This window comes from Centroberyx affinis, unplaced genomic scaffold, assembly GCF_046629955.1.
Source record: "Centroberyx affinis isolate AG114_WGS23_722 - 3 ecotype Tasmania unplaced genomic scaffold, CSIRO-AGI_Caff_v1 ptg000018l_1, whole genome shotgun sequence".
Lineage (NCBI taxonomy): Eukaryota > Metazoa > Chordata > Actinopteri > Beryciformes > Berycidae > Centroberyx > Centroberyx affinis.
This window is the reverse complement of record NW_027278733.1, coordinates 406,153-416,338: the sequence shown is the minus strand read 5'-3', so window position 1 is coordinate 416,338 and position 10,186 is coordinate 406,153. Positions and strand designations below refer to the sequence as shown.

The 10,186-nt window shown below is 42.2% G+C and overlaps 1 protein-coding gene across 1 annotated transcript; it reads left to right on the top strand.

Annotated features, from left to right (window-relative positions):
* Positions 1–1,524: 1,524 nt before the first annotated feature.
* Positions 1,525–9,970, top strand: matcap2 (microtubule associated tyrosine carboxypeptidase 2). Its single transcript, XM_071538959.1, has 7 exons — positions 1,525–1,724; positions 3,324–3,991; positions 5,635–5,778; positions 7,206–7,338; positions 8,387–8,692; positions 9,137–9,234; positions 9,645–9,970. Exons 1-7 carry the CDS (start codon positions 1,700–1,702, stop codon positions 9,801–9,803), a joined length of 1,533 nt encoding a protein of 510 aa, XP_071395060.1. The 5' UTR covers positions 1,525–1,699; the 3' UTR covers positions 9,804–9,970.
* The last annotated feature ends 216 nt before the right edge of the window (positions 9,971–10,186 follow it).

The following is a 10,186-nucleotide window of genomic DNA, read 5'->3' as shown; positions in this document are numbered from 1 at the left end:
ATCTTTGCCTATTATAGCCTCAAATAAACTAATGATGTCACCCCCCCCCTTCCCCCCCCCACTCCACCACACAGAACAGCAAACAAATCCATACATAGAATTTGAAATTTTATAGCTTGACCTGCAAGGGGAGACATGATTAGACAGAGGATCCACCCAGTGGCGTATTTGTGTCTAAAACATTGGTTGGGGACATTTTGTTAATGTCTCAATAAATTATTGCATCGGAGCAACGAGTATGCGGCTACTTTCACTATTTTTATGCAGGTGTTTATGGTCCAGCTGTTAGACAGCAGAGCTGTTTTTAAGTCTTTTGGTGCAAGTCCAAGTCAAGTCTCAAGTCAATCCAGGCAAATCCAAGTCAAGTCTCAGGTCAATTTCCTTTCAAAGCTTTTTTTTTATTCTATTCTTTTTTCTTTTTTTTTTGCTGCACCTGGCTAGAACATGACATTAGACAGTGGATAACACCATGATAGCACTGATCCCATGTACAGAGAGTGAGCGGATCATTTCCCCAGCTGGGTTCTAATGCTACCGTGACTGTTTATTTTAAACTTTAATTTTGCTGGTTAATTTGATGCCCACTCACTGAGTTCAGAACACATCAAATACAAGGCAGAGTCCAGTTTGGGATGAGGTTGGGATATGATTGGCATGCTTGGAGATTGACATGTGGTTTCGATAGTGAATGTCCCGTATCACAAACAAACTGAATGAATGATGAAAAATACAAGAGTACGGAGAAAATATCACCGGTAGATGCAACATTCATTGTTCGCCCAGAAGTTTATTCTATTAATTCTATATAGTAAATATGTAATCACACAAACTGCATCATATATATATATATACGAGGTGGATGGCATTGACTGGACCATATCGCATTTTTAATAAAAGGCAAATATCGGCCCCATGTATCAGCAGACCTGGCCTAACCCTAATTTTTAATTTAACAATCAAAACCTACCTACTAATTTCCTCAGTGTGTCAGTTTATAGTATGTCATTATTCTGCTGATTAAATGAAATAATAGTAAAATGAATCTACTCTTTTACCACTGATAACATGGTGGTATATAGCTATAATGCCATGTATATATATATATGTTTCAAATAAAACAAACAAAATGAACAATTTTGTGATGTAATTCCATCATAATAAATGGCATGGCAGGGCACAACTAGGCCTACTTGCTGGATGTTTGGTTTATGGTTGACATAAACAATAGACAATGTCTGATTTGCTGTAAAACATGAACTCAAATGTGTAAGTGTGAAAAAGCAGGAGAAACCATTGAAACTACGTATATTACTCAAGTCTACAGACAACTTCAATCAGGACGTCTATTCCCTCAAGAACTTCATTTCCCATAAGCACTAGTGTTTCTCGTGACGTCGCTAACCGAAGCACGAAACCATGGAAACAGCTCAGCCAACGCTTGTAGCGCCCAGCTCAGTACTTGTCAACTGGAGGTGGGGTGTGTGTGGTTAGCTCAGGCTTACCAGTCGAATTGCGTTAAAATTATGATTTCTACGAGCCTTTGTATTTTGTGAATACGTATAGCCGCTAGAAGTAAACTGCTTTCATCGTTAGTTTACTACATGGACGTGGTTTGACAACGTTAGCTGACTAACCTAGCTAAATTGAATAGTAATTTCACTGGAAAAAACGATTCTCGTTAGGTTTAGCTTAACAGAGGATGCTTGAATCAATAAAAGTAACAGGTATGTTGCATTTTTCTTATTTTCCTATAAACGTTAGCTCGTCTAAGTATCAAATTAACATATCAAAAGCAAAAAATGGTTGTTTAACTAATTTACTGGCGTCTATTATTGTAACCATTGATGTAACGTTAGTGGTAAATAAAAGGTGTTTAAACTTAGTGATCGTCATAAGGAAAACAATCACGAATCTAAAAAAAATCTCTTCTGTTTTCAGAAAAGCATTGATTTATTCGTATTATGCTTATTTTCCTCTTTACTCGTATAACTTATGCCAATTTTATCCTGATTAATATGATGAATATTATGAATTAATGTCCTAAAGATAGCCTAAAAAGGTGGTTTAACTGATTTTAGGTGGGTTTACCCTCCACTATTTCCCTGATTATTACTCTTAACTCCTTAGTCAGTGCTGACTAGTTTATCATAGCTATTTTGATCAATTGATCTATGCATGAGCATTGATTCATATTTGTGTAAGTTCAATTATACATTGCCAAAGCAATACAGTGTTTACTGTTTACAGATTCAGGACTGTGTATGCTGTCATATTTGAGAGCAGAATACCAAGATGAAAAGTCTTAAATTGTATTTACTAAACTGAAAACCTGAAAGGTCTTCAATGCAGTTAAATAAAATATTTGAAATCTCAAATTCGGTTTTAGAGGTGTGTTTTTCAGTGACAAGTCAGTACAGCTGGTATGCAGCTGTTTTTATTTTCATGTTTATTTCAGTTACAGAATCAGTCTTATATCTCATCTAACTGGCATGAAAAGGTCTTAAATTCAACTTGATGAAACGTGACAGACACCCTGTATACACAAGACAGGGATACCACAGATAATTACTTTGCAGAAGCCTAACATCACAAAAGGGGGAAACCCAATGATGAAATACCCAAAGGACATGTTAGATAATGAAGCCACTTAGTATTTCATTTGGTGGCTGAACATGTTACTCTCCACCCAGCAAGCCAATGAAGCTATAATTAGGTTTTTTTTTTCCCTCTTGTCATTATTACTGTGCTGCTGAGGTCATTAGTTTGTGCTGTCTGTGGTTGCATGGCTTCCGCCTCAGTGCTCCTGTCTGAACAGAGTGCTTGTTCTTAGTGTGATGATGCTCCAGGTTATCTCACTGGGACTCACAAGGCCCTGCACACTCACTCCTCTCTGCTGTACTCACAGTCTCTGGAGACAATGATGAGAATAATTTGCTCTGTGATAGCAGGACACTGAATCGTTCATGACATGTTAATGATGCATTGCCGATGGTCCCCGACTGCTGACGTCACTGTAATGCGAGCCTGTCAAATTAGGTTCATTTGAGTGAGATTGTATATGAATGCATGGAAATGGAAAGAATGGAAAAAGATAGTTGTGGTTATGTAAACTGATAACAGAGCTGTAAAAGCGCATGAGTTGCCTTAACAGAATATATATTTTTTTTTAGCTTGGCAACAAAATATATCTATTTTCATCCTCCCTTCATAAGAGGATTAGTCTATCTACCTACCAAGAAGTCTGCACGTGAGGGGGAATCTAAAATAAGCAGCAAACAGAATCACTTTCCTCCCTGATTGCTCTCTCCTATCCCTTCTTCCAGAAAGACTCCACTGGCCAGAACTCGAAATGTCCAAAAAGTACGTCTTGAACTCCACCGACAAGCCGGTGAGTCCGAGCCAAGTGTACCTGGAGAAGATTTCGTCCCACGTCCTCAAAGACCTCTTCACCACCGGGACCAGCAGCTACAACGTCCTGCTGCAGGCCGAGGAGGAGGAGAGGCCGAGCCCGAAGCACTCCCCTTACAGGAGGCCCAAGACGTCGGTGAAATGCGCCTCCACGCTTCATAAAAGAAACCGTCCCGGCGCGGCTCCTCACGCGGCGCGGGCCGGAGGCGGTGATTCCATACCGTCACATCGCGTCCTCTCGGTCAGCCACTCCAACCTCCCTAAGCCGGCACGCAGCATCACCGTGCTGGGCAGCACCATGGGCCTTTCCCCTCGCCCCGTCCCCCATCCCAGGAAGGTGTGCGTCCCCAACTCATCCCGTACCAAACTCCCCTCCTTGCCCAAGTCGGCGATCGCGCGGGAAGCGGACAACGCCAAGAAACTCTGCATCCTCACCGCCATCAAGCCGTCCAATGTAGAGAAAGAGAAAGTGAAGTTTTTCAAGTCTGACTTCAACTACAACCCGCAGTTTGAATACAGCAACCCCGTCTCTCCCCTCGTCCTGGCGCGGCATAACAACGCCTCGGATCGCTTTCTCACCCAGGTAAGGAGGAGCACTGCACCAAGTTAGGCCCGGGACAGAGAAACTTGAAAATCTATAGAAAGAAAGTAGCAGTCGATGGGTGCACAAGTCAGCCGGATTTAGGTACAGAGGCTGCGGCAGGACATTCATCACATCTACAACAATGTCCCGAGGGCGTGGGGTTGGTGCTGAGCTGGGCGGTTGGGAGAGAAAATTCCACGCTGTCATGCCAGGGGTCAAGCTGGATGCTGGGACCGTAGAGACTCGCTGCCAAACCTCTTTCGTTTCAGGGCTCAGGCAGGCAGGGCGAATCTGTTGTCCAAGTGAAAGTGGAGTTTAGCCTAATCCTTGTCACAGAGCCAGGCTTGGATGAATCGGTTCAGAAAAACGGGAAAAACTCTCTCTGGTCTCTTGCATATTAACATTTCTGAGCACAAGTCCAGTGAAGCTTCAGATAAATAACAATATGTTCAAAGCCAAGTTTTCATCACCCTAAGAACGCAAGAGACTATTAACGAACCCACAAATGAACTCTTAGTATTTCTGTTTAGATTACCCATTTAAGATCAGCAGTATTGTGTTCCTAGGATGCATTGAAGAATAAAACAGCCCCGCGGTGTTATGTTGCAGGCTGCTTAGGTAACACAAGTACACAGATAGTAAGAGAAGGGTTCGGTGTCTGTTGTTGAGTGAACTCCACAGGAAATGCAGTAAAACGATCCCGCGGAGGAACGTTTGCAGCGTGCGCTTTCATGTTTTCTTTCTTCCCCTCTGGAGTCGGCTCTTGTTTGACATGTTTTCTTTGTGTAGAATGTTTTTTTTTTGTTTTTTTTACTTTTGGATAACAAAGGCACTAGTCTACCACACTAGATGTTCAGCTCCAGGCAGCAATCCTAACCTTCAAAGCAGCAGTGGTGTATATACAATGCCGCAGCCGCTGTGCTGTTACATTACAACTCACTGAGCAATTATGAAGTGGGCTTGAAGTGCTGTCTCCACTTGAATCACCCGTGTCAGATGATATTCTTGACATTTGCTGGGACAAATGACCAATCTCTTAGACAACTGAACAATCCAGATAACTGACTGGTCAGGAGAATAGAAATGCACTGATACCCATGCAGTAGAAATCCTATTAGGGAATATTTTCGCAGTGCAGTTGTAGCAGTGATGCCCTTTATTCTAACAGAGATGAACATTCATCATGAATTCCGAATGCAATGTAAGGCAAGGCTCTAGTCTACGCCAAAGTTATAGCACCACCATAAACAATGTTTAAAGCTGCACTAGGCAAGATTTTTTTAAAACTCCACCCAACCAGCCTAAATCACAAATTGGGACTGCAGAGAAGAGCGTCCCATCCCCCCTAACTGAGACGCTGTAGATTCACCCTAGTTGTCCAAATTAAATTCTGGTGTCGGTATGGTCACTGGCAGGAAATCTTCTCCACACACAGGAAGTGATGAATCAAAGCTTAAGAGCAAAATACACACTGTCTCCTAAACGGCAGTGAGCGAGCGCTCCGTCCAGAGAAAGCTGGACTCACCAACAAATGCTGAATCTTTTGCCAAAAGTTTTTTTTTTAACCCACCCCAGAAGTTTTTGTGGAAAATCTTCCAGTAATATGTTTACTTTAAAATCCTTGTTCTTCTCAACTCTTGCAGGCCGTGCGCATCATGGAGCTTGCCCTGCAGAGGTATGGCAACTATGAGAAGTTTGAACAGACTACTGGGGGCAACCTCCTCAGCAAGAGTCGCATCTGGTACAATGTCAAGAAGTACATGGAGAAGGAGGGCTGCATGGGCGAGGTAAGAGACCAAAGGACTTACAAAGGAGTTATTTTGTTGTAGCTCATATTTTTCCCTCCTTCACACATTTCACTTAATATGATGAGATAAGATGAAGCTTTAATGATCGCTGTGGGGAAATTGGGTCATTGCAGCAGCAACTTGTAGTAGGATACAGCAAAGAAAAGCAGGATATAAATAATAATAGAGCAAATCAAACACAACAACAATTTCCACATTAGAGCATAATAAGTAGAATGTTTACATGAATGATTACAACATTATTAGGGTGTGTAAAATAACAGCAGTAAATATGGTGAGACAAAGAAAAGAATGCATGCAGAATGTGTACCATATGAAAATGTACCTAAAGTATTAGCCTAAATGTAAAATTAAATCTTGACATGCTGGAAGTGTCAGTTGCATTATGTTTAATAGCCCCACTTTCTACTGTATATTCTTATTTATATTCTATTTTCTCTGCTGTATCCTATTATTATTTTGCTGCTGCCGTGTTCCAGTTTCCCCACAGGGATCATTTAAATGTCCAGTGCAATGAGAATTGCATTTCTCAATTTCATGGTATGATTTAACAAATGACCTGTTAATGTAAAGTTACCTGAACTATTATAACTGTCAGCATTGTGGAAATTTGGAAAACTCTCCCTCTGGTTGTCAACAGAATCAAACAGATATAGAATTCCAGTCTACTTCCTGGTGTAAATGATGTCTTTAATGCTTTGGACAAGGCTTTAATGAATACTCTGATTGGTCGACAGTATGCATAGTTAATGAGGTGTCCTGTAGTCTGTCAGACAATAGCCAGCCAAACAACTTGCCAAACTAGCTAAAATCTCTGTGCCTGCATTGTTGCTGGGTGCCGAAGTTTCAATACTGGATATTTGTTTTTTTTACATAAATTATTAAGAGCCTGGAATAATTAGCCCCCCCATGTCGCTGCCTTCTCTGGTCTGTGACCTTCCCAGCCCAGAATATGTCATTGTGCATTTATACATCATTACAGCCTATTCAGCAGGAACGGCAGACAGCAGGCCATCAGAGTGAATGTACTCTGGGGAAAAGTAAGACCTTGCGAAAAGCCGCCGCCTCACCGAAGTCACTCTGCAGTCTGCTGGTGCGGAGCGGTGTTTATGTAACCATCAACAAGGACACCTTACATCACCAAGTTAATGATGTTCCACTGAACACATAACAACACATATAGTGGCAGCTTGTGTATGCTTGGCAAAGCCCTGATGGATTTAAACATCGTAGACAGCGGATCGAAAACACAAACAGTATATTCCATTACAGGAGAAATCCAACCTAAAACACTTAAAAGTTAAACCAGTGAACACACCATCATGCTGCGTACGACACAGAATTGTCACAGTATACTTTTCGGTATGAATGGAACACTTGTGTGTGTGTGTGTGTTGTGTTGGTAGATAGTAGTCCATGTGACAGACGACCTCCTGTCCAGAGCCTCTATGACGGTGGTGAATGGCAGACCCACGCTGACCATCAACATCTCCACCGCCCGCGAGCACTGGCTGGAAGGCATGCTAAGGCACGAGATAGGTGGGTAGCCTATGTGATTTATGTTTGTGTGTGTAAGTTCTGCTGGGTCAATAGCCTAACAGCAGTGTGTTCATCATAGTCTGTTAACTGTGAAACCTCTGCACATTTCCTTAATTCTACTTCTGTGGTTGTGTAGTTGTTATTGGTTGGAGAGATTTTCCTGAAGACTAAGATCATTGTTATCAAGGCCAATTTTACGCCTTCTTGGTCTGTAATGGTTTACAAGCACTGCAGAGGTTTTTCTCCTAATTCAGGGAAATTGGTGGACCGGACTACTTTGCCAATAAGTGGAACTATAGCTAGTGAAGCACATTCAGATTAAGGCAAGCTTTGTTCCTCTTCTGTTCAATAATTTTGTTGCTGTGCAAAAATATTTCCAAGATTCTGTCTTTGGCCTAAACTAATTCACTGACATTACAAACTACAATTCGACCAATATGGGTTTTTGAAGGCCGAAGCTGGTAATCCCCAGAATTACAAGTATTCATTGTTTTCCCCATAATTTTATTCTTGTTAGGGTGAGAAAGCCTCTGAAACAGCACTTATGTCATTGGAAACTTTCCACTGAAATCCAGGATACTAATATGTATACTATTACTAACACTCATACTAATACTAATAATAAAACATATTCATGCATACTTGTATGGAATCTGATCAAAATCTTGCACAGACAGCCAGTGTAGTATTGATCATTTTTACAGTGAATATGTAATCAAACAAACTACATCATATCCATCATATCAGAGGTGGATGATACTGACAATGTAGCATTTACTAAAAGGTATCAATATTGGTCTAATATATTAACAATCTAATATATTGGTGTAACCCTAATTCAAATATATAGAAAATCAGTAGAGGAATAATATAGTACACAACATGACACATTAATGTACAACAGAGGGTTAAAGTCTACATTGATTACAAGAAGGGACTATAGTCTAACTCCTCATTGAGCCCCGGAAATATTGTGGCTTTCCTTATATATAGAAAATGAGTTTTACATGGACTGTGTGATTGCTAAGTTCTGGTCTCTGTTCACCAGGCACACATTACTTCCGCGGCATCAACAACAGCCAGCAGCCGTGGAGCAGCGGCGCGGGCAGGAAGAAGCACAACCTGAGGCCCCTGAACCCCACCGAGGAGGGCCTGGCCAGCATCCACAGCGTCCTGTTCAGGAAAGACCCGACGCTGTGGCGCGCCGCCCTGCTCTACTACACCGTGTACCAGGCCAGCCACATGTCCTTCTCCCAGCTCTTCCACGACCTGGGACGCTTCGTGCAGGACCCCAACACCCGCTGGGACTACTGCGTCCGCGCCAAGAGGGGCCAGACCAACACAGCACAGCCGGGTCAGTAACCCACTGGAAACACCAAGCTTACCGTATGTGCTGCTGTGTGTACAGCATCCACAGATAGGATTAAGATAGGATTCCATCTGAGAGTCTGATCAGTTTGCTGAGATATTGGGCCGATATTTCTTTTTATGCAAAACCAGATTGATTACATATTTATTGTACAATTGATTGATACTACACTGTTTTATTGCAGGAAGCCCCTAACCTGAATTGATTCTAATGAAACATTTTTGATTGGATTCCACACAAGTTTGCATGAATATATTATTGTTATCATTATTATCCACCCCGACAGGATTTTTTTGGCATGGAAAATGCTCAAATTTAAAGAAACTGACTACTGGCTCAAAATATCAGTGATTGGAAGCTTCATTCTAAACCTGTCAGTATCATCAAACCCTAATTGCACCTTTTGGACTCTGACATCTTGTACTGCAGGTTGCTTCAGTAAAGACCAGGTGTATCTGGATGGCATCCTGAAGATCCTGAGACACAGAGACAAGATCGACTTCCCACTGCTGATGGCTCTAGGAAAGGTGAGGGAATGCATCTGAACTCTCTGTCCGTGTGTTCTGCAGGACAGTGCCGCGTTTACATGATGACACACAAGGGTGATATGATTTTCCCTCTGCATGCCAATAGTACAGTAGATTATGGCAGCAGAACACTATCATTTCTCTCTCTTTTTGTTGCCAAAAATAGAAGTGTAACTGCACATAAAATGGCTCCAGCTGACACATAACATTAAATATAAAGCGAGGCTGAATAAAGCTTATGTAACCACTCTCAGGGATAAACAGACCATGTTCTTCTGCTTGAGAGGAGCGATGAGTGAAAAATGTGCTTATCCCAGCTGGTATCATTGAATAAAACTATGATGTATATGGAAATCTGTGATGTTTTTTGTCACGTTGCTGATTGTGTGTGTTTGCCTGCGGGGCCTCAGGTGTCCTTCGAGGACGTGGACCGGCTGAAGGGCCTGGCGCAGATGGAGAGCGTTCGCATCCCGCACTTCCTGCAGGACCAGGCGAGCTACGCCGAGCAGCTGGAGAAGATCATGGAGGTCAACCGGCTGACCGACGAGGAGCTCCGGGTCATCGTCTGAGCCGGGTCCCCGTCTCCGTCCCCCCGACGAGACCTTAATAAAAAAACCTGATGTCACACCACCGCCAGTCACGGCCCTGCATGTCTCACCACCACCACCTCCACCATCACCTCCATGCATGGTAACAGACTGTGTGACTCGTGCTGCGTGCCATATTGCATGTAGAGTAGGGTTAGACTGATATATTGGTTTGCTGATATTGGCCTTTTTTTATTGAAAATTGGATTGACAGTGTCATCCACCTCCAGTATGCAGTATGACAAGAATATAAGTCTGGGGGAAACACTGAATCCTCGTGTTTTTTGGTGTGAAAATGGTCAAATTTAAATATATTGAATATCCAAAAATATTGGTTTTGGCATCAGCCTTGAAAAACCCATATG

Bases quoted from the DNA above. Each gene is read 5' to 3' on its own strand.
- matcap2 (XM_071538959.1), top strand. From the start codon at position 1,700: ATGCTTGAATCAATAAAAGTAACAG. The intron at 1,725-3,323 runs GTATGTTGCATT...CCCTTCTTCCAG, and splicing joins TGAATCAATAAAAGTAACAG to AAAGACTCCACTGGCCAGAA. The intron at 9,235-9,644 runs GTGAGGGAATGC...GCGGGGCCTCAG, and splicing joins TGCTGATGGCTCTAGGAAAG to GTGTCCTTCGAGGACGTGGA.